At 25.4% G+C, this 24,012-nt stretch overlaps 4 protein-coding genes across 9 annotated transcripts in view; 3 read left to right on the top strand and 1 right to left on the bottom strand.

Annotated features, from left to right (window-relative positions):
* Positions 1-2,293, top strand: part of LOC129609929 (transforming growth factor-beta-induced protein ig-h3) — a 32,222-nt gene extending 29,929 nt beyond the window's left edge. The window contains exons 7-8 of the mRNA XM_055522217.1: positions 678-1,390; positions 1,530-2,293. Coding sequence (XP_055378192.1) covers positions 678-1,390; positions 1,530-2,012 — 1,196 coding nt within the window. The 3' untranslated portion in view covers positions 2,013-2,293. The remainder of the gene's footprint in view (positions 1-677; positions 1,391-1,529) is intronic.
* Positions 2,294-3,594: 1,301 nt separating this feature from the next.
* On the bottom strand, positions 3,595-5,397 carry LOC129609930 (uncharacterized). Of its 2 annotated transcripts, XM_055522220.1 has the most exons (5): positions 5,288-5,397; positions 4,968-5,127; positions 4,408-4,855; positions 3,973-4,346; positions 3,595-3,868 (listed from the first exon to the last, which is right to left on the bottom strand). In XM_055522220.1, the coding sequence occupies exons 2-5, from the start codon at positions 5,108-5,110 to the stop codon at positions 3,787-3,789; spliced, it is 1,047 nt and encodes a 348-aa protein (XP_055378195.1). In that variant the 5' UTR covers positions 5,111-5,127; positions 5,288-5,397; the 3' UTR covers positions 3,595-3,786. The 2 variants fall into 2 exon arrangements, with proteins under 2 accessions (XP_055378195.1, XP_055378194.1); XM_055522219.1 differs by lacking the exon at positions 5,288-5,397 and having other exon boundaries at positions 4,968-5,258.
* Positions 5,398-6,184: 787 nt separating this feature from the next.
* LOC129609538 (uncharacterized) lies at positions 6,185-20,816 on the top strand. 3 transcript variants are annotated; one of them, XM_055521507.1, is made up of 6 exons: positions 6,185-6,322; positions 8,391-8,517; positions 8,595-8,871; positions 10,733-10,897; positions 10,960-11,333; positions 11,963-12,275. In XM_055521507.1, exons 2-6 carry the CDS (start codon positions 8,435-8,437, stop codon positions 12,045-12,047), a joined length of 984 nt encoding a protein of 327 aa, XP_055377482.1. In that variant the 5' UTR covers positions 6,185-6,322; positions 8,391-8,434; the 3' UTR covers positions 12,048-12,275. The 3 variants fall into 3 exon arrangements, with proteins under 3 accessions (XP_055377482.1, XP_055377483.1, XP_055377481.1); XM_055521508.1 differs by lacking the exons at positions 6,185-6,322; positions 11,963-12,275 and adding an exon at positions 20,677-20,816 and having other exon boundaries at positions 8,181-8,517; XM_055521506.1 differs by lacking the exon at positions 6,185-6,322 and having other exon boundaries at positions 8,181-8,517.
* Positions 17,867-22,692, top strand: LOC129609539 (uncharacterized). 3 transcript variants are annotated; one of them, XR_008697023.1, is made up of 4 exons: positions 17,867-18,028; positions 20,677-21,073; positions 21,558-21,898; positions 22,222-22,692. XR_008697023.1 is itself a non-coding variant. In XM_055521510.1 (3 exons), exons 1-3 carry the CDS (start codon positions 17,938-17,940, stop codon positions 21,808-21,810), a joined length of 741 nt encoding a protein of 246 aa, XP_055377485.1. In that variant the 5' UTR covers positions 17,867-17,937; the 3' UTR covers positions 21,811-22,132. The 3 variants fall into 3 exon arrangements, 1 of the variants encoding a protein (XP_055377485.1); XR_008697022.1 differs by having other exon boundaries at positions 21,558-21,991; XM_055521510.1 differs by lacking the exon at positions 22,222-22,692 and having other exon boundaries at positions 21,558-22,132.
* The last annotated feature ends 1,320 nt before the right edge of the window (positions 22,693-24,012 follow it).

Below are 24,012 nucleotides of genomic sequence, written 5' to 3'. Positions count from 1 at the left end.
TTTTTCTTAGTCTTTAGTATCGAATATTATGAATATTTGAAAATTACTTGTATAATATTTATTAGCATTGTATATTAAGTTATAAATATTGAATGTAGTTTTTATAGGGACCTAACCGAGGTTTGAACCCGAGACCCTTCGGTTAAAGGTGCCATAACCACATCACCAATGGCCAGGATTTTGTAGACCAACTAATATTAGTAAAAGTTAGTTATTATAATTTCATTGAATACTACTTAATTGCTCCGATAAATCTCGTACTTTTTTAATTAAGTAATCTAGATTGCTGTTTGAAATTTTATTTTAGATTAAATATATCAGATTTACACAAAACTATTTTGAATATTATCAAATTTTGAGCATAAGACAAATGAAGAATTATTGATCAAATTTTTAATTTGCATATCGGCTTTGATTATTTTCCTGAATTTGGAAAAATTTTTTTTTACAAATATAAAAAATAAGATGATTAATTTTTTTTTTTATAAAAATAAAGTTGATCATCTTATAAATTGCAAATTTTGTTGGATATGTTTTTTGTTCACTGGAAAAAGCTTTTAAGGAAGTTCTTTTTGTAGAAATATTAAGGCAGTAACTTTAAACCTGTTTATTTAAGACCTTATTGATTAACATCTTTACGGGAAATAATTAACACTGTATGTTTCTTTTTTTTTAAGATATCTTAAAAAATCATATATTGGACTTGACATTCTGTTCAGTTGCTGTTGTACCAGATGCAAAAACAACTGCTTACAATATGCTCTCTGAACCAATGATATTCGAACGTATTAATCCAAAAGATGAAAAAACAGATGTTGCTAGTGAAGTTGCAGATTTAACTGGTATACAAAATATTATGGTAAACGGTCAAGCTAAAGTTATTGAAAGTGATATTATGGGTACTAATGGTGTATTACATGTTGTTGATACAATAATGCCAACAGAATCTGCCTTACCCATAACATCTTTAATGGAGAAAAAAAATTTGACAATATTTGAACAATTGGTTGAAGCATCAAATTTACAAAACGAATTCGACGATATGAGTAACGTGACATTCTTTGTACCAAATGATAAAGCTTTTGAAAATAATGTATGGAAGCAGAAACTAGAAGAAGATCCAAATAGCTTAAAAGATAATGAAGAGTTGAAAGAATTCTTAAATTATCATGTTGTTGAACCTATGACTAAGACTTGCAATTTAGCTGAAAAAATGGTTGATACCAAATCTGGAAAAAAATTACGTGTTAACTTATACTCAACTCATGCGCTTTTCACGAACGTTATGAATCGTGCTACTGTTAATTGTGCTAGATTAATGCATTTTGATGATGAAAGTTGTGGTTCTGTATTGCATCAAGTTGATAAAGTTTTGACACCACCTAAAATGGTAATTTATTTGTAATGCTAATCTAAAAATGGAATTTAAAGTTAACTAAATTAAATATTAATTTAATTTAGTAAATTTTCGTAATAAGTATTGTCTATCATTCTGCTATTTATTGAAATTTAATTTTAATTTTTTTCAGAATCTCTTACAAGAATTAGAGTCAAATCCAAATTACAGTAAATTCTTAGGATTGATTAAATCAGCTAATTTAACTCATCTTTTGGAAGACGAACAATCAGAATACACTTTATTAGTTCCTAAAAATGATGTTTTAGAAGAAACGGAAGACTGGCTTAAAACAAAATTAGAAAAACCAAATGAACTAGAAGATATGGTAAAAAATCATATTGTTAATGATGTTGTATGCTGTGCTGGTATTATTCCAACAAATTGGCCATTTGTTCGAACAATTGAAACAATAAATGGTGGACATTTACGTATTAGCCGTGATCGTCGCCCAAAAATTGAGGATGCTGGTGTTACAAAATGTGATATTATTTCAACAAATGGTATTATGCATGAAATAAATGATGTTATTATTGCAAGAAAACCACAACAAACGACAATTGTTCGACCAAACCGATTCCCAAGCTTAGAAAATTTTGGTGACTTGATATTCTAAAAAAAAAAAATAAACTAATATGTATCGTACAGTTCACATAAAGAAAATTAAGTAATTATACTAAGAAAATAAACTCATTTAGAATTTAAATGAAATTGTTTGACAAAAAATGGAAAGCTGAAAAATAAAGTATAAAACATTAAAAAGTTTGCAGGTACATTAAGTAAAAAACAAAAACTTCATGTTTTTTTTTAGTTATTAAGGCGAGTGATAAATTATTATTAAAAATTCAAGAAAAGAATTACAAAATTGAAATAAAATTTAAACTTTTTTAATTACTATTATTTAATTTTTATTGTATGCAAACGTAATATACATATACATACATATGTAACTGAAACACATTAATTTTTTTATTATTTTGGTTTTGAGACATTTAAATGTGTAAAGGTCTTTTCTAGACGTTGACGTGACTTTCTTAGCGACATTCAATTATTTTTCTTATTGTATAAACATACGAAAATAATTATTCAAAAATACATTCTACGAAAATTCAAGCAGATTAAGTTGTGAAAATTATAAATTTATTTTTTTTTTATTAATACTTACTTTGCGTATTAAAATCAAATACGCAAAAGAAATTTGTATAAGTTTTACATTATGCAGACTTAACTAATTTAATATAGCGTCCCCTTGTTTGCGCATCATGAAATAATGGCATGTTTAATAATTTATGAACTTGTTTGACAATTACCAATATTTACAATAATGAATGATTATGAGTTCTTAACTGGATCGCAGTTTGCACACATATACGTAAGCATATGTATATAAATGAATATATAAATTTAGAAGGTTCAATTCTTACCTATTTAAACATTAAAATATATACATATATTTGTTTTTTTTTAATTTTCTGCATTGTTTTATATACATATAGGAATACCATATTATAGGAATACCATACAACTAGCATATTTGTCCAAAATCAGCTTTTTTACTAAAGCTTGGACTATAGCACAATTTCTAATTTCTATTTTTCTTACGTTAGAGTGCAAGATTCGTTTCCTACCACCTCAAAATTTGCATTAGATAGCCTTGAAAACCAAAATTGTTTTATTTTAAAAATGTAGCAAAATAAAAAAAAACACAAAATAAAAAAAAAAACAATATTTGATTAATTTGACATGATTTTTAATCAATACTGAGGTTTTATTTTTCTATAGTAGCACTTGTTGAATACGTGTTATTAAAGATTTTTTTTCTATATAAACAATTACGATTCTTTTCCAACTCTCCTTCAGAAAATCAGAAAAAGTTCAATGTTCTTAATATAAGCTTTAAAAAATGAAGAAACAAACAGAATTAGGAAGTCATATATATAGGTAAATTTCCTTCTCGCAACGCATTATACGAAATGAACGTATTTATTGCAGTAAAATATAAGCTTATAGAAATTTTATTTTACCACCTCTCGAAAGTCCATTGAATTACAACATATTTTTGTAAATTAAATGTTAGTTTACATTGAACTAAAAACAATCACTTTTTAATTCACTCATTAAAGTATGCAGTGCGACAATTTACTTTCATCAGACATCGTTCAATAGCACCTTAAGTATAGAAAAAGTAAAGTCACAAGTTCACATTAAGTTTTTTCCATAATGAGAAAATTGATCTTTTATTTGGGAAACTTTATTTTTAATTTATTTACAATTTTTGTGCACACCTCTATATACATATGTAATCAAAAAATAAATATTGGGTAAAAGCTTATTGGGCGAAAATATTTGAACATAGTTATGGAACTAGGATCTCATAATACGCAAAATTTTCATGCCTTATTTTTGGATTTCCATTCTTTATATGCCTTAATCTCAACACCTTCCCAATGTTGGTTTCCTTGTATGAAAATTCTAAAAGTAATATTATAGAGTACATAGTATTAAGCGTTTTCTTTGTAAAATAAAATGTTATTGTCCTATTATTTGTATTTTAATTTTGAATTAAAAATACTTACTCTTTTTTTATAAGTTTTAAAATTTGTGTTTCTTTTTCATTTAAACCATTTAGAACAGCATCCAAATTAATTTTTAAAAGTTCTGGGGTTGCCATACCGACTAAACAAATATCTGTATCCTGGTATTGTGCAGCATAATACATAGCCAATTTACCAAGTTCAACACCATTTTGTTTGCAAATTTCTGCAGCTTTTTTGCATTGATTTTTTAATTTTTCACTGGCTGGATGCCATGGTTGTGGACCATTATTTGATAATATTCCGATGCCATGAACTGCAGCATTAATAATTGCTAGGTTTTGCTCTTTGAAAAATGGTATAAAATCACATAAAGTTTCATCAATAAGAGTATATCGAGAGTAACTTAAAACAGTCTGCAAATAAAGATATAGTTTATAATTGTACATACAGAAAAATTTTTTTGAAATTTCTTACATCAAAATGGCCAGGACCAGCTTTTGAAATACATTCCTTCAAAATACCAATTGGGTATGCGCTAACACCAATGTAACGAATTTTTCCCTCTTTCCTTAAAGTTTCTAAAGTTGGTAAAGTTTCTTTTAAAATTAAATCAATGGGCTCCTCGAATTCAATGTCATGAATTTGAATTACATCAATGTAATCGACTCCCAGTAATTTTAAACTTTTTTCTACACTTTCTCTGGTTTTTTTGCCTGAATAATCAAACATCCTTGAGAAATCTCGTGAGTAACGCCCGATTTTCGTTGCCAAATAGTATGATTGACGAGGTATCACTTTTAATGCCTCACCCAGCAATTGTTCCGATTCACCTTCTCCATAAAATGGTGCTGTATCAACATAATTGATACCGTTTTTTATTGCCAATCGTACTGTTTCTATTGCTGTGGTCTTGTTTATTTCACTATGATAGGGAATTATAAGCGAAATTAAAAAAGTTATAATATATTCGCAGATATCTTATGCATATAGGTATATATAATTTAATTTATTAAATTGAAATTGGAAATAGGTACCCAAATAAACTGCTTAAAGTTGCTCCACCAATTGCTAGTCTTGAAACTTTCATATCAGTTTTTCCAAAATCTCGATATTCCATTTTTTGTACGGCTTGTTCATCATGGAAGCCTTTGACAAAAGTTGGTGGTAATGAAGCCATTATTTGTAAATGTTTTTCTAAATGATAAGTTGAAATTGAAAATAATTAATAGAAATTTTTTTAAGCGGTCAGACGCAAAGAAATTTTTAAATTGTAGTGATTTGTCGAGCTTCTTTTGCCTTGCTTTTATATTTAATTTAAAAATCAAAAAAGTACTTAATTATGTGCAATATTTACATATTTAATTCTTAGAAATCTTGCAATCGAATGTAATATATATTCTGATTGAAACGTAGAACAAGAGCGGAATAGTAAATGTTTCTTTATCAGTGAGAATAAGCTTAATGTTTATAAGTATAGTTCAGTTGTAAATAAACACTTGACAAAAACATCTTGCCGGCATAACAATGTCAAATACGGCTTCACGTAATTATTAACGAAATTTAAAATATAGAAAGCATTATTTTTGCGCAATGAAGAATAACTTTTTTACCTCAACTTCATATAATTAGAGCAGTTCAAAATTTCGCGCCATTAAAATAGTTTTAATAAATAATATAACTTTTAATAAATAATGCTAGATATATATCCTAAACTAGATATACTAAATATATTTCCTTTTTTTTATAACACATAAGTTTATTTAAGTCATATATATTGAAAGCCAATTCTTTAGAGTCTTTAGCAAATGTTAAAAATTGCTAGAAATTTTTAATACCTATAAATCGATTAGTTTTGTTAAATTGAACAAATACAAGTTAATTTTTAACATCATTTTTTATTAAACAGATAATTTTTTAAATAAATATTATAAACATGTAGATGGATTTCATTTTTCGGAATTTTTGTGTTTGGTCTAATGTAATAACACTAGCACGAACAATTTATAATTTATTTGAGTATGCGCATGTTCTGTATTGCGCATTTGTTTCAAAAATATTGTCACCAGATAGCGCATCGATCAAGACGTTTTTATTTCGTGCAAATTTTTGATTGGTGAAAGTTTTAGTATGATTTGTGAAAGCTTTTAGTCTAATAAAACTCAGTTCATAGAATTTGATTAACTATCTACGATGTAATTTTATTAAAATGAATTGCAACTTCTGTTTAAATTTTAAATGTACATAATATAGATTATTTGTTTACTTAACGAAGTGAACACTTTGATACATACCTACATACTTATATGTGTAAAATAAGAATTTAAAAAAATTAACAAATTAATATAAGAAAAATTTCTACGATAAATGAATTGAATAATTGTGTTTACAAGTAAGTATATTATGTTCATAAGTAGATTTGTTTTTTTTTTTCATTTACTTCAAAAGTGGAAACCAAATTCCTAAAAAAATTTAAGAACCACTTTGAGTTTTTAAATTAAAATTGTGCCAATAAATTTGAAAATAAATAAAAATAATAAAAGAATAAATAAAAATATTAATAATTTTATAATAACAATACTTGGAAAAATTGTTCTTTGAATTTTCTTATGTATAAAACAAGCAATTTCCCGTTATGACATTGTTACCTCACCTCTTCATTAAAATCACTTCTGGTTTTTCCCATCTTAACAAAAAATTATTGCAGCGCAAGTTGAGTGCGTGTGCATCTTTTGTTGATTGAAGTCGAGCTCGTATCGTTACGATTTTCGAGCAGCTGTACCTAAAGGTTAAGTTATCGCATATTACAACTATTCAAAAAGACTGACGTACAGACTAATACCACAATGGGTTATTATCATAATCAGCTTTTATAGGATGGTTCGTACATTACGATGTTGTTTTACTAAAAAGTTCTTGAAGACAATAAAGAAGCTCTTGTTCTTGAGAACCAGTGGGAAAAGGAGGAAGACAGCTCTTTCTAGTACTACAAATTTATAAAGAAAAAATAATTAAAAATTTTAATACTAAGTTTTTACTTATGTACATATAATAAGTACAATTGGAAATTAAAAAGAAACATCAAAAACGCTCGGGCTTTAATTTTCCAGGCCTTAATTTGCCCTTTGTTTGATCTTGATAGTTTCAGATAAAGACTTTTAAAAATTTTATCGTTGAAAGCCTTTATCGTCCTTCAAGGTTCGATCAAAATTGGTGGAGAAAAAGTTTCTTGTCTTATTGAAGGCTATGGCGTGACAAAGTATGGACCAGTTATCTGAAACCAACATTTCGCAAAAATATCATTATAAAAGATAATTTCCAATAGAATTTTTCAATAGGACTTTTCGAATAATGAATGGAAAACAAAGTACATACATATGTATACATCGTGATATTCATATGATTAAATAATGCGATCTTTCTATTTGTTTCTAAAAACTTGCAGTTGAATCAGATTATATCGCTGGCAAAACTGTGATACCACGTGAGTGCAAATATTTCCAAAAGTACTTTACCAATTTTCCTGTTTAGGAAATGTCAAACAATCCATCTTTTAAATTTATGAAAATATGAAAATTATTTAACATTTATGGATTGTTTAACATTTCCTAAACAGAAAATTGGTAAAGTACTTTTGGAAATATTTGCACTTATGTGGTATCATAGTTTTGCCAGATATTTAAATTACTCGATCATATATAGGTACCTGATTAAAAAATTTTGAAATAATTACAATTTTATTGTACAAAGTTTTATGAAGTTCTATTTCAAAACCATTCAGTATTTAATTTTTTTAATATACATATACATATGTATGTATATTTATATTTATATTATTATAACATGCATTAAGATATGCATTACCACATATTAACAATTATTTTCTAAACAAAATTTCCCGCCTGAAATTTCTTATTTACCTGCTCTTATTTTTTTGATACCTCCAAGAAAACCTGTTTTCGCATACGAGATATACATCGTTCTGTTATCAATGGGTCGTTATCAACAAATAAGTAAATAAAAAAATCCATACATGTATATAAGTACATATTTGTGCACATATTTACTTATTTATAGATAAGAATTAGAATACATTCAATAAAAGCTTATTTACAAAGGTATGTATATGCTTACATACGTATGTATTTATAAACTTTAAGAGAATATTTTTCTTATTTTCAATGTTTTTTCTAAAACTGAGTTGAGTACTTAAAATTAAAAATAGTTGTTTCAATCAAGTCATATGGAGAGGTACTATAATATATTCAGAATTTTCAACTTTTAAACTTGATTTTTACAAATAATACAATTCAATAAAATTTCAACAATAATTCATTATACATATATTTAACAAAAATATAACATTGTTTTTTGGCTACATAAATTTTTACACTATTTTATTTAAATTGTAAAATAAATAAGTAGAATTAATTGCATATATACAAAAATGGACTTGCCAGACACATTCTGTGAAGACTTTCATGATAAAGCTTTATGCTCTGAAATGGAATATAGGTCATTTGGTAAAACTGGCCTTAAAGTTTCAAAATTATCAATTGGTGGTGGTGTATTTGGCTGTTATGGAAGGTTTGTGTACTTGCTAAAAGCTTTCATGCAATCTTAATCGTTTTGATTTTTCAAAAATATTAATTTATTTATTTCAGTTATGATGAAAATGATGCAATCGAAACAATACATGAGGCTTTAAAATCGGGTATTAATTATATTGATACTGCACCTTATTATGGAAATCGAGAATCAGAAAAATTTTATGGTAAAGCACTCAAAAATGTTCCACGTAAAGCTTATTACATAGCTACAAAAGTTGGGCGTTATGAGCCAGATTATAAAAAAATGTTTGATTTTTCTGCAAAGAGAACACGAGAAAGTGTTGAACTTAGTTTAAAATGTTTGAATTTGGATTATGTAGATGTTATACAGGTCAGTTAAATTTGATTAATATACCCCCCTATTATGAACATCGGTATCGGCCCATATATTATCGGCAGTTCTAATCGGTTTTAGGTTTCTTCTGTATTATGAACCGATACCGATAAAAATATTTCAACCGATTAAAAGAAGCTTTTTCATACAAATTTTTGTTTTTGTAAATTGGAGAAAAAGTTTTTTTTTTCTAATGGCATTTGTTTTCTTTCAAAAGTTATTTTCAAATAATTTTTAAAACTATTTTGAATTTGGTTTTGATGTGCTAAAAAGTTGTTGTAAGCAAATTATTTTCTGTTAAATTTGTAAAATAAAAATATACATATATCGGGAAAATGTCGCGTGCATTATATTTTGAAAATGAAGAAACGGTAGTAAGTGAAGAAACGCAAGCTATTCAAAGACGACATATAAGAAATTCAACTAATCCATTGGACTTAGACAACAAAATGTATGTTTATGTACCTATTTTATTTTATTATTTATATAATATGTACACATTCTTTAGGTTTATCCAGAATTTCAGATTATCATTCCTTGCCAGGTTTAAGTCCTCTTTCATTTTTTCTACTAACCGCGTAATTTGTTTTTTGTTGCTTAGGATTTTACTCCTAAATAAAATATATGAATAACATTTTGAAAGAAAATAATTTAGAAAAAATGCTTACATTTTAAAAAAGCAATTAATTACACCAGTTTCCTTGATAAAATGAAGATTTTACAAAAAAAAAAATCTGTCGTCTAAAAATTTGTACCCGCTTTTAAATCGGTGAAAACCCGACAATTTATCATTTTCATAATACCAGCTAATACGTTTCCTATACAGGGAAAAAAAGCTTTCCCGACTCCGATAAAATTTACCGATAAACAATGTTGGTAATACAAACACAAAATTTTGCCGATAAATTATCGTTTATCGGCCGATACCGATATACATAATAGAGGGGATAATTACCGACCGTATTGTGTAAACAATAGGTAGGGCATGTGATGGCAACAAATTTTGCATATCGAGTTTTCTCCATAGTAGGGAAGTGTAAATAAACTATTTTTAGCAACTTGTGGGTCTGTCAGTCTGTGTGTGCATGCGTGTATCTCAAGTTCGGCTGAACCGATTTTGATGAAATTTTATATGTAAGTTTATTTCGACCATGGTACGGATTGATCAACTTTTGGGATATATCAGGATATATCAGAACGGCACTTTTTAGCGGGTCTGTTTTACATTTTTGACCATTTTAAAGAATGTATTCAACCGATTTGCTTGAAATTTCCGTCCGCGAAACCTCCTAACTTTTGGAAGAAATCAGGTGTTAGCAACTGGACGATTACTACGGGCCAAATATACATTTTTGCGTATATAAAGAGAAATAATCAACCGATTTAATTGAAATTTAATATTTAAATTCTTCGTACTAAAACAATTAACATATAAATTTTTTGGAAAGATCAGGGCTCGAAAGCTGATCTGCGGGACGATTTTACATTTTTCACCATATCTACGGAACGAATTAATGGAATTTCTTGAAATGTGATATTTGAGTTCTGGTTGTTACCGAAATCAACTAGCGAGCATTTCAGGGAATTCGGGTAGCACAAAGTGTAACTTTACTAAGAGCCAAATTTACATTTTTCTAGGTATGTTAACTATAGGCTTACTAATGTCCTAAAAATTGGAAAGAAATATTTAACAGACATTTTTATAATATTCTGTAACACTTTCACTTAACTAGACAATACACATTGCGGTCGGTTATGTGCTACCACATCAGATCTTTTTTTTTATGATGATACATACATATGTATGTTATACTATATATATTTGTAAGCATATAATATCTAAGTTACCTTATTTTAGATTCACGACATTGAATTTGCTGAAAATTTGGATATTATTTTAAATGAATGTTTACCTGAGTTGGAGAAAGTTGTTAAAGAAGGTAAAGCCAGGTTTGTTGGAGTGACAGGTTATCCTTTGAAAACATTAAAAGAAATAATTTTAGCAGCACCAGGAAAATTCGATGTTGGTAATTTGTTTAAATCTTTCTGTATATTTTTATTAACATTTCTATGGCCATTATTTAGATGGTGTTAAGTTATTCGCGATACACACTTTTCGATGATTCATTTAAAGAATATTTGCAATTCTTTATTGACCAAAAGTTAGGGATTGTTTGTGCTTCAGGTCATGGTTTGGGGCTGTTAACCAATTCAGGGCCACAGGATTGGCATCCAGCTTCAGAAGATATTAAAGAAAAATGTCGAAAAGCGGCTGGATTGTGTAAGGATAGTAATGTTGAATTGGGAAAATTGGCAGCATATTATTTTACAAATTTAGAAGGGCCATCAACATTCTTATCAGGAATGCAAAGTAAGGAATTATTGCGAATGAACTTGAAGTCTTTGAAAAATGGTTTAGACAAAAAAGAAAAAGAAATTTTACGGCAGTTACAAGAAACGTAAGTACTTTTGATTAGTCGAAAGTGTTTTTTTTCTTTTATATTAGAAAAACCTTTTTTATTGTATAATTAATGGCGCGCGATATAAGCATCGCACGCGTCGTTACCAGAACGTTTTATTTATTTTCTTTTGGATTTAATAAAAGCATAAGATTCTTATTCTTCAATTTCTATTAATTTTTAGTAATATTTTTATATATAAATAAGTTTATATTAATAACGTGTATGCAATTGCAAATCATGTATAATTACAAATCAATAATTATTTAAAATAATATTTAAACAATTTTTTTCCCGTGCATTTAATTAACAGTAATTACTTTTTATCAAATAAGTTTGTTTACATAATTTTTTTATGAAAATCCTTTTTTTTTGGTTTTAATTATTTTTTTTAAATTTTTCTTCTAAAAAATCAAATTATCGAATTTTCTTCAACTCATTAATCAATTTGATGAACTTCATTTTGCTATTCGCAACGTTTAAATGCAACACAAAACAATATCTTTGGAAATTATTTTAATACTGGTGAAATATTTTTAATTTTAATTAATGATCATAAACATGTGTACTATAATTTAATAATAATTAAAACAACTGAATATCACGCTGCATTCAATAATTCGAATTAGTATATTTACAAAGTCAGTGAACTGGGAAGGTAACGAAGTGGATCGATATTGGAATGAAATGAAAAAAGTGAAGAAATCAAACTAAGAATACAAGCAATTTGAATACGCGGGTTCTTATGTTTTTGGAAAAACTGTATATCCCGTAATTGATAATTAAATCAATCTTTAGGTTTAAGATTTAATTGTTTTACATGCAATAAGTGCATACATATGTGTTATAATGAAAATTGTGTAATAATTTCCAATGCTTTTTATATTTATAAAGTTTTAGTTTAAATAAGTTGAAACAATAAAATGTGAAGTTTTGTTTTAATTTTGTGCTTTCCTAGAAAACAACAATATGTTTTTAAACTAAATTTTTTTAATATTTTAGCAGAAAAAAAATCATGTTATTGCTGGTTTTTATTAATTTTAGTTACATAAGGTGATAAAATCTTGTTTTTTTTTCAAAATTTTTTTCCTCAGTGACACTGATTGCTTTAATTTTTTGGTGTATTTTTTTCTTCCTCATGTTTGATAGTGGCAATGACATTTTCTTGTTGCATGATAATTTTCAATATTAAACATCAAAGCATTTATGTATGGACCTATCTCTTAATAATATTATGCTGAAATTTAGAAAATTATGCTATACTATCAAAAAACCTCAAATAATTTTTGAAGAACAGATAGATAAACTCGTTTTTTTAAAAATTGAATATTAAATATAATTCACCTTTATTGAACAGATAGCTAATACATATTACACAAAATATATTCCGATACATGTACATAATATGTACATAATATGTATATGATTATAACAGCATTTGGTAAGGTATGTAGAATAGGTTAAGCTATCCAATAACAAATTGTTATGCCCCCATTATTAATTTTCAGTCAATTTAAAAATAAAAGTTTTTCTGATTTCGCCTGATTTCCTTGAAAATCTTAGTTATTTATATATATGTACATACATACATATTTTCTTAAAATATGTGTGTACATTTTATTTTCAATAGGTTTTTTCTTTTTGAAATTGATTTTTTTTTAAATGAAAAGTGAAAAGTTATAAAATTTATAATTATATCTTACTTGATATTTAATACTAGTGCAGTTGAGTATTTCAGGTGATTTGGTATTTGAGTCAGGAAATCAAGGATTATATTATTTGATTCACATATGAAACAGGTTTAATATTGTGGAACAAAAACATAACAACATGAAAAAAAAATGCTACTATAGTGATCATATAAAGACATTAAAATTAAAAAAAAATTATATTTACCATTAAGTATTCCTATAATAATAATTAAAAGTTGGAAACTGCTGGAAGTAAGATAATTTTAATGTTAAAGTTAAATCGTATTTTGTAAATATTATAATCGGAAGAGATTACTGAATATGTAATAAGTGCATATTATTCATCATTATTATTCATTTCTATTTGATTAATTGCAAACACTTAGAAAAAGACAAGTTTTTTATTTTAATAGGAATGTATGTTAAATTGATCGAGGTGTCTTTTAAACAAAAAAGGTTTTACAGGAAATTTAGCTTTTTGTAGTACAAATACTATTGAAAGTCCTTTAAATTGGGTTTGTTTAATGGATTAATTTTTTCTTTGGATTTGATGCACAATTTATTAGAATGCTTCATTATTCTGTTTTTAAAGTGCGGTCTGTAAACTGCTTTTAAAATACGTTACCCTACAAGACCTTTTTTCGATTTTTAATTTAAGAGGCTCATTGAAATATTGTCAACGTTAAATTGGCAGAACTTATTTGTGTTATCAAAATAAATTTGACTTCCGAATTATTAATGTTAAATAAACGATTAACGTTCGGTGAGCAATTAATTTGATGTTTTGCGAGTTTATATTACATTTTTTTCGTAAATCTTCCAAAAGCTTTGAAGAACTATACTGCATATATTGTTTTAATAACAACATTTTGGTTGAATTAAACAGTGGCCTCAAATTGCCCCAAATATACTAAAAACGCGTTCATGGCCTTTTATACAAATGGGTTGCGTCAATGATAGATTCTTCAAAATTTTAACGATAAAATGATCATAAATTCACTTTACGAGTAATGTTATAAATTTATAATATCATTCCATTAGTTAAACAAAGAGTTTGATTTGATTATTTGAGTTCAATAACTTATCAAATATTACTTAAGTGAAAACAACCGAAGTCATCAAAGATAATGTAAGTTCAACGTACATATATATATATATATATATATATATATAATATTTTGCATTTAATTGCTCAATTTTTTGCTAAATATTTCTATTATTTCCATCAAGTTGTTGTTTTCATAAAAATTCAATTTTTTATCAATAATTGGTAATGTCATTCAACATCTTTCGTTGTAATGACATTCAATATTTGTTAAGTACATTTACTTTAATGCACTTAATTTCATCATTATTAACATAAACCTCGGATAGACAATGTGTAGATAGCTATTAAAATATTGTTCAATTTAGACAAAAAATGAAATAATTATGCATTCAATGTGAAACTGTTAAAGCTAGCAGATAATTAAAAAAGAAAAAATTACTACAAGATATACATACATAATTGTAATATAATTTAAATAAAATTAAAACAACGCCTTCAATGTTGCCCAGTATTATTATTGACAAAATATAATAACCATCTTTTTGAAAATCATTTATGGAAACGCGGAAGTATTTTAAAATATCGGAAAATTGCAATTCAAAGTGAGTAAAATTGATTTCGGGGACACATATTTTCTCGGTATAGTTTAATTACTTAGATAATATAATTGCTCGTACTTTAGTTAGGCTTTAATTGCAACGGGTTTTTTTATTTCTTCTAAAACATTTTTTGAATTTCTTTTGTGGATTTTTTTTGATTTGTTAAATTATACGACGGATATTTTTAATTGTATTTTTCATTCTTTCAGGTTATTATGTTACACTCTTGAAAACTTAGTGAACGACCTTTTATTTAAATATTGACATTTACAATAACTGTATAGCTTTATCTGGATTTTCATTGTTATCAAAAATTAAATTTTGAGGTTGTCTGTACTTTTAAATTGAAATGAAGGATGATTCTAGTAAAAATCTGTAATCCTTTAAAGGTGGAATCATTCAAATTTTTTAAGACCTTCTGTAAGACCATAGTTTGAAAGTGAAAACGGTTTTTTCATCAGCACCAAACTCAACCCTTTCGGTAATATTTAAACCTTATTATTTTCAAGCACAACAGAAATAATGGTTATAAGTGTTTGATTAGAAAAATAAGGCTTGCAATCAAACTTTAAGAAGTGTCCTTGAAATAGAGCACAGATATTGTAAACTTTAATTAAGCAATCACTTCTAAATTTTTTAAAAACAATCATGAAATTAAATCAGATGAAATTTTTGGAGATTTATATCTCTTTCGAAATTCTACGAAAATATAATTACTTCCTAATAGGTTACATTAAAATAAAATAATCAATTTCGCTGTTAATAATTAAATAAAGTATATTTTAATTATGAACAAGAAAAATTGTTTCGCAAATTGTTAAAAATTTTAAAATCTCTTTATTTTGTTTTAGCATTTTGCACAAATTATTATTGTTTGCATGTATTTTATGTAATATGTGAATAACATAAGCTTATTGCAAAAGTTGTTGCCACTGTAATAAAATAATAACGTTGCAAAAGAAAGAAATGGAAAATTTAATTTTAGTATATGCAAGTTTTCCACAATATTAATTTAAAATAAAACCAGACTACGATATTCGATTTAATGCAATGAATCCCAATCAAATAATGCCCAAAAAAAATTTCTAAAGTATTATTTGGTTTGAGTATAGGTGTGGCAACCAATTTTACAGAAAATTATATTTGAAATAATTAAATTTATTTTATTTTGTTTAACATTTTATTTCATATCTTCTTTCTATTGCAACTCATTGTGTTTTAAAATTAACGAAATTTCAAATTTCGGCACTTTATTTTAATTTTTTTTATCCTAAAAGTGTGTTAATATAGATAATTAAGATATATTTTAAAATATAAATGAGAATAATTTATTCGTTTTTTAAAGGGCTGTTTATGGAAATTGTGCTACTTTACAAATCATTTTGTTTGATTCGATTTTTTTTTAAATTTAGGATTTAATTTTATAATTTCAAAACCTTAAAATCTTCATATTTACATACATAGGTATACAAATCTATAAATAAGGTACTTTTTGAAATTTTGTATTTGAAATGTTAAAAATACTATTTTCAAAATCCCTGTATATTTTTCCGCTTTACAGAGTAGTAGCTTTATAATCTGTATAATGCAATGTTAGTTAATTTGGGTTTTTATTCATATAACCAAAAAATCAACACGTTGTACAGAGCAAAATACTCAATTAAAAATATTGCATGTTAATGTAAAATCTTCCGATTTCGACAAATTTTTTTAGAAGATATACAAATACAATTGAAAATTATGCTAAACTTCAATTTTATTTCATAATTTTACTCGCGTTTTGTTCAAAATGCAACTTTAAAATGTTTTTGGACGATTTCGAAGGCTACTTTGGAAGATTGAATTAAATATTAAAATCAAATTGCATACATCAAAATGGTTTGTTGTTGTTTGATATAAATTACATACATATGTACATATACTGAAGCTTAAACACTTAAAAAATTGATGAAGCGAAATAATAATAATGAAAAACAAAATTTAAAGACAAAACAATTTTCTTGTTTGGGTTTTCTTCTTAATTTATTTTTTTAACAAAGTTTTTTGCTGTTATTACTACAAAATTTCTGGGTAGTAAGTAAAATGCGGAAAAATTGTTACATTGTTTTTGTAGTATTTTGGTTTTCTTATTATTTTTTGATAATAGAATAAGAAATTGTGTATTATAATATCTTTAATCTGATTCTTGTATCAAATTTATAAAATGTCATTTTACGAGCGTTTCCAAAGATTTTGTTTGTTTTTTCTCAAGTTTATAATAAATTTGCCGTATATCTGGACGAAACACCCTTACAACAAATATGGTTTTTTAATTGATATTGGCATTTTGACATTTTCTTTGTAAATCAAGTGATTTTCTTGATTTATACATAATTTTTTGATTCTATTATTTCTTTATTAAAATTTAGCCAATATTTTAATAGATAAATTTAAAGAAATAGGTAAATTTAATACGTATGTAAATTAATAGAGCAATAGAGAATTGGTACATTGATGAACTTAATGTTTAGAGCAATAAATTAAGAGTAAGAAGTTTATGCATATGTAAACGTTAACGGCAAAATTAATTTCTATTTTTAAGATCAAGTCATGTATCATGTTTTTGAGTGAAAATTTTAAAAGTAAAAAACATGAGTCTGAAAATTAAACTAAGCTCCTAGACTATATAAAAAACAAAAGAAAACTGAACTTTAAACATAAAAAAAAATTTCCTATTATAAAAACAGTAAAGAAAAGTAAAATTAAAAAGCAAAAACATAAAAACAGCATAAATGGAAAATAATTTTCATCCATATACTCAACTCATATGAAAATCGCTAAAACTCGCGACTTTAATAAACGCGAGCCAATAACTTACAATTTAGCACATAAACATGTATACACATATTCCAATTAAGTAAAGTGCAAAGAACTAACTACATTTTTGTGTTGTTAAAAGTTGCTAACTACTAAATACGATACCAACTTATTTTTCTACCATCTTCGTTTATTTTATTTTAAGTCTCTTTTTAATATTAAATTGTGAATGTGTGATGTGTAGAGTTGAATAGGAAAAGGAAAAAAAATTAACTGAAAAAAAAGAAAAAAAATTGTTTTATTTTTAAGAGAGAGAGAATTACCGTTACCTTTTATATGAGTTGTCCAATTGATTATAGCCATTAGTTGTTCTTCAGATATCAAACTTTTAACAGTTGCTCTAAAATTGTTAAAATAACATTATTTTTAATTATAAAATTATCAAATTTAAATTTTTAATAAAATATAAAATGATTGAAATTAAAAATTTATTTTTATTAATCAGTTTATTCGGTTTAGTGATTTTATCGAATTGCCAACAGCAACATAATAAAAAGCAAGGTAAATATAAAATACCTACTCAAAATGTTACTTTGTACTTAGAATTCGAAGTGTACAAAATAAAAGAGAATATTTAACTCAATAATGTTTGGATTCTTTTGAAAGAAGTTCTCGAAACAAAATTTTGTAAATCGGATGATATTAACATACTTACAATATTATACGAATTTGTTCATAATTGTTGGTATTGTGAATCGAAGAATACATCAGTTAAAAACTTCAAGAAATAATAAATTTTATTTTTATATTAAAAGTTTTTACTAAAAATGAAAGTTAATAATTTACATACAAAAGATTCATGCAGTTATACATACATACATATGTTTATTTATAAAAGAACTAGAATAAGAATTAGTGGTTCATGATAAAAATTTATAGAGAGTTCTCTAAAGAACATTAATTATATGTATATGTATGTGTGCATATGATACATATGTACATATTCATAAACAAAAATTATGTATATAAAGTGCAAGTTTATTTTTTAAACAAGTTGTTTTATTAAGCATTTCCAACACGTTGAATTTCTTAATTATTAAAACATTGCTATTTTATTAAAATGTGATAGGTATAAATGGTTTTTAAGAAGGTGGTAACTTGCAATTTAGAATCGAATGCCAATGTACTATTAAAATAAATGAAAGATAATTAACATAATTTTCTGTTTTAAATTATTAAAATATTTTAACTATATCTATTAAATTAAAAAATCAATTATGATTTTTAGTATACACGCCTTAGTATGGAAATTTGTACACTTTTGTTATAACGTATATTCAATTATAAAAATCAATCAATTGCTATTTAAATTTCAATAACAATTTTAGCTTAAAATTAATCCAAATAAGAAATTTGTAACGCTAGTCATAAGTTAATAAGTAAGTTCAAAATTTGACTTCAAATTGATAAGTTGCAATTTTTGTTTTCAAAGGCGAATTTTAATCTGTATCTTTATACATATAAACATAGGTACCGAACTGCTAAATATATTTTCGAAATTAATTTTCTTTGTTTCAAAAAATTAGTTATAATATTTTTTATTTAACTACATACATACAATAATGCAAAAGTACATAATATGTACTTATTTTTATGTCGTCTCTGAATCCAGTGTTTAGCTCAAATTACTTTTGACAACGGTAACACGATTCATAATGCAAACATTCAAATGAAATAAACAGAGCTAAAAGAATTTTAGGTAACTAAACAAATTGTATGCATAACAACTTTTCTGTATACAAAGATTTTGTACATAACTCTTTTACCACATAATATATTGAAATGATCTCCCTATAGACGGTTATTTTTCGAGATTTAACATTGAAATTACGTATAAAATGTCATTTTATGTGCGTTTCCAAAAATGAGACTAAAGTTTATAATAAATAATGTATATACATTATATACATAGGTAGTTTTTTTATTATTTCTTTTATGCTTCTCTTTCTTTTCATCATACTCTCTTTGAGTATAATTGAGAAGATTCTATGATGATGAATGATGATCGATAATATTTTGATGACTCAACAGTCAAAAGTCTAAACTAAACCACTTTTAGCTGGAAAAGTGGTTTGAAGCATAGATACAAAGAAGAGTAAAAAGTATGTACCTTACCTACTTATTTGTAGATATGTATGTATGTATTGTGATTTTACTTTACTAGTGTATTAAAATATGTCTTTAAATATTGTTTTTGGCAGTAGTATATTGATAATCTTAACATCATAAAAAAATGGTCGATTAACAACATTACGTCATAAACTTTTCAACGCGATGTAATATGTACTTTAGCTTATTGTTTAGGTTTTTAAAAGCAAAATTTCAATATGAATACGCGACCTAAATATTCCTCGTTCATTCGTACATACATAAATCTAACTATATGCAGAAAATATTTTTATGTATATTTTAGTGTAAGAAACTTGAAATACCTTTTTCGTACTTCATCATACTTAGCATATTATTTACTTCATAAAATTAGTAATTACCAATATGAAGATAGATGTACCTAGTTAGTAAAAAGCATATTATGCAATTTTGTTCATTTAAAGTTTGCTGCTTTATTAATATTTGATAAAAGTTATGTAAGATGCAAGAAGTGAAAACAGCGGAAAAATTTTTCACGACAAATTTGTAATGATGGGCTTTGTCAACTAAAGTTTATTACCAAACTAAATAAAATTTTTTTAGAGACTTCAAGAGCAATAATATCTATGAAGAAAATGTAGAAATTACAAAAAATGTACGTAATTATATAGTATCTGTATACATATACATAATTTTCTTTAACTGCAAGTACATGTGCTTGTTAATTTGATTGTATGTATTACGTTTTGTATAAAAGTTGTTTGATTCAAAAGAGAATTTCAGGAAAAAGGAAATGCAATCTTTTATATTTGGTTGCTATTAATATAACTAGTGGTTGATTATGATAAAAATAATGATATTATTATAGGTTTCCATTTGTATAGAGTTTTAGTGAGATTGCATAATTTAGGCTAGTAGTAGATATTGTTGAATAGGTATATAAAACGTTTATTTCCTGGTATGGAATTTACTTTTGTTTTTTTTTCATGTTTTACGAATTCCTTATTATTGAAGTCGAGTTAATTTAAAAAAAATTTTTTTTTAATTGAATATTGTTGCAGATATATGGGAAAAAGATTTGACTGATTCATTCAAACTAGATGGTAGTGATCAAGGTATCCAACGTGTTAATTTGAAATGCGGAGCTGAATCAATGCATGTAACATTAGAAACCGAAAAAGAATTTACTGGTGTTATGTATACTCGGGGCAGTTTTTATAAAAAAGTTGAACCTTGCTTTACAAAACCAATAACAAGTCGTGGATCCCGTTCGTTAGAAATGAAATTTAATTTTGATCAATGCCAAACATTGAAGGATGGCGATGTATTTTCAAATATCGTTGTAATACAGAACGACCCTGAACTTATAACACCTGGGGATGCTGCATTTTCATTGGAATGTGATTTTAGACGGCCAAGAAATTTGCAAGTTCAATCAGAATTTCAGGCAAAGGATAGGTATAAACAGAAGAATAATTAAAAAATTATTTGGGATTTTTTTTGAGCAATGTAGAACAGAAAATCTCTATTTCACTATTTTTGAATAAGGATGAGTTCTTAAAAATTTTTTTATTCTTTCTTCACATTTCTTTCTCTTATAGCCAACCAAAAAAATTGAGGGGCTCTTCATACAGGCGACATTAAATATATCATAGAACTGCTGTACATTGTATAAAATATGCTTAAAATCTTTAATTTTAAGAAAATCATGTTTTATATTTCTAAAAATGCAAAAAAAAAAATTAATCGGACATAATTCTTCAAGTAATTTCTAAATAATGTAAATTTTTTTTCTTCTTTTTCTTTTTACCTGTTTTACCATCGTACCTTTGGAGGTTTTGGGTATTTTATGCTGTTATTTTTTCTAAAAACATTAATTGTACAAGCAAACATAAGTAAATACTTGTTTCTTAACACAAATTTTTTTAAAAAATTTTTGTAGAACGGTTTATGGTTCAAGAATAACTTTTGCTAGTCCAGATCCATCAGAAATTAAAAATGAAATGGATAAATATCCTACAGTACACAATAACACTGACACAGTTACATATGTTCCAAACACAATTACTCAAGAAAAATCTAGAATTAAGGTGATGGGCAGCGTCGAAGATATTTCACTTGAAATAAAAATTAAAGAGTCATTAAACGAAGATAATGAAAAAATAATTGAAAAGGACGTTAAAGATGAATTATAAAAATTTTGAATACTTTTACATATTTTCAAAATTTAATGTAGTATTTTATTATAATCAGTATGTACTAATCATAGAAAGATGAACTGAGGTGAGGCCAACACTATAAAAAAAAGAAAAACCATATTGTTTTTGGAAAATTGGATCAAAATTTTTTAATATGCGAATATTTATAATTAAAATTGTAAGCGTTGTGAATTAAAAAAATATAATCTTTAAGAAATTATTTTTAAACTTTTCAAATTTACATGATATAAATACAATATGGGTTTGGCTAATAATCATTATTGTGAAGTTTCATTTTTGATTATGCAGTCAAATTTTAATGCGCATGTATATATTTTTTGATAAATATTAATTAAAATTTTTATTTATTTTGAAATTATTTTCAAATAATTTATGATTTATTTTTAGTTTACCGTTGAAGACCGCAAATAAATCAGAATCTAGTGTAAACACAACATCAACAACGGAAGACAATTAAAAAGGAAATACTTAAGTTTTAAACTATGTTAAAAAATGACCTAAAATTTATGATTAAAGATAATATTTTTTTACGATTCAAAATTTAGTGCCTTGTATAAGCTTCAACAATATATAAATTTTCATAGTGAAATTATATGATGGTCGACTAAGCTAATTTAAAGTTTCGAAACAATTAAATTTTTTTTTGGCATATTTAAGTTTTTTTTTTCATGAAAAAGCCTAGATTTTGCTTCAGATTCAATTTTGCCTTCTTTTTAATGAACAGATTGAAAAAATTATGTACTTAATAGTTTTAATACCGATAATTAAAAATTTAAAAATTTACGAAAGGCTTAACAATTCACTTAATTTTACAATATTTTATGTTAACGTTAATGAAACCAAAATTTATTTCATAAAACTTCCTATCAGAGTTGTTACCACTTTTTGAATTGTATAATTTATTGGTTAAAATATTTAAAAACAATGTGATTTTATTTTTCAAATCACTTTACAACTACTTATATATTTTTATTTTATTATTGAATATATTTAATAGCTGTTAATAATTCTATTCTAGGCATTTGTTACAATTTCATTCTTAAAATGAGTATTTGAATTCATTTTATTAAATTAAACTTTAATTAATTTTGATTTAAGTTAATGTGATATTTTCTATGCATTCTGTAAAAGGGATTTATATGTATATCCGCATATGTATATAAACAAATAAAATAAATAATATGTATAATTAAAAAAAGGGTTTTTTTTTATTTAATAATTCCTAAACCTTACAGGTACTTGAATTCCAAGAAATCTTTGACAAAAGCATATTCGGATTTTTATACTAAATAAGAAGGTTATTTTGATTAGAATAAAAGTAAATTCGATTGCGATTTTCTAAAAATGAAAAGTGCTCTTAACTTTAACTTAATTTATCTAAATTGTGATTGTAGGAGGAAGAATAATAAATTCCGGAAAATAAAACAAGTTTGCAGATAAATTTACGTGTGGTTATACGAGTAATTATTATTTTTTTTATTATTCAGTTTCACTCTATCGAATTTGATTGATTTAAAATATTTTTTGAAAAAATTTTATGGATTTATAAAGTAGAGCCAGAGTCGAATAAAGGGTTTGTAATAAAGCACATTTCAATTTATATATTTTCAAAGGCAGTATTGTATACTTTATATTAATTTAGCCCACAAAACAAGCAAAGTTATACAAAATCAGAAAAAAAATCTCTTGCAAAAAATTAAAATGTTTGTGGCATTGATCTCATAAGATTTCAAAATATGAAAATAAAAGTTTAAACCATTACTTATGCTATGAAAATTAATTCAAGTTATGTAGAACTTTAATTATTTCAAAATGAAATTAACACATTTATTTTCAATATGTTATTTAATTGTATGTGTATGTACATTTTCTGAAAGCATTTTCATATTTTTTTTTCGTGTTGCCTTTTCTTAACAAAGAACCATTTTCAATTTTTTCTATATTGTTCATAATATAATATACTAGTCGTGTGTGCTTGCATTGCAAGCCTTGCAAGTATGATGCCTGTAGTTTTGAAATTGTGTTCCATTCTGTGGCTGAGATATTTTAAGTTTACTTTATTTCTTCAAAAACACACCCATAATATAGATATAGATATGTTTTTTCCTGATAAATAATAAGATAAAACTTAAAACTTAAAATAAAAAAGTTCTGAGAAATAATTACCTAAAAATACAT

This window comes from Condylostylus longicornis, unplaced genomic scaffold (assembly GCF_029603195.1).
Source record: "Condylostylus longicornis isolate FDR11 unplaced genomic scaffold, ASM2960319v2 ptg000040l, whole genome shotgun sequence".
Lineage (NCBI taxonomy): Eukaryota > Metazoa > Arthropoda > Insecta > Diptera > Dolichopodidae > Condylostylus > Condylostylus longicornis.
The sequence above is the reverse complement of the archived record's forward strand: the minus strand, read 5'-3'. Positions and strand labels throughout refer to the sequence as shown.

Bases quoted from the DNA above. Each gene is read 5' to 3' on its own strand.
- LOC129609538 (XM_055521506.1), top strand. From the start codon at position 8,378: ATGGACTTGCCAGACACATTCTGTGAAGACTTTCATGATAAAGCTTTA. The intron at 8,518-8,594 runs GTTTGTGTACTT...TATTTATTTCAG, and splicing joins GTATTTGGCTGTTATGGAAG to TTATGATGAAAATGATGCAA. The intron at 8,872-10,732 runs GTCAGTTAAATT...ACCTTATTTTAG, and splicing joins ATTATGTAGATGTTATACAG to ATTCACGACATTGAATTTGC.
- LOC129609539 (XM_055521510.1), top strand. From the start codon at position 17,938: ATGATTGAAATTAAAAATTTATTTTTATTAATCAGTTTATTCGGTTTA. The intron at 18,029-20,676 runs GTAAATATAAAA...ATATTGTTGCAG, and splicing joins GCAACATAATAAAAAGCAAG to ATATATGGGAAAAAGATTTG. The intron at 21,074-21,557 runs GTATAAACAGAA...AAATTTTTGTAG, and splicing joins GAATTTCAGGCAAAGGATAG to AACGGTTTATGGTTCAAGAA.
- LOC129609930 (XM_055522220.1), bottom strand. From the start codon at position 5,110: ATGGCTTCATTACCACCAACTTTTGTCAAAGGCTTCCATGATGAACAA. The intron at 4,856-4,967 runs GTACCTATTTCC...TCCCTATCATAG, and splicing joins ACTTTAAGCAGTTTATTTGG to TGAAATAAACAAGACCACAG. The intron at 3,869-3,972 runs GTAAGTATTTTT...TATTACTTTTAG, and splicing joins TTAAAACTTATAAAAAAAGA to AATTTTCATACAAGGAAACC.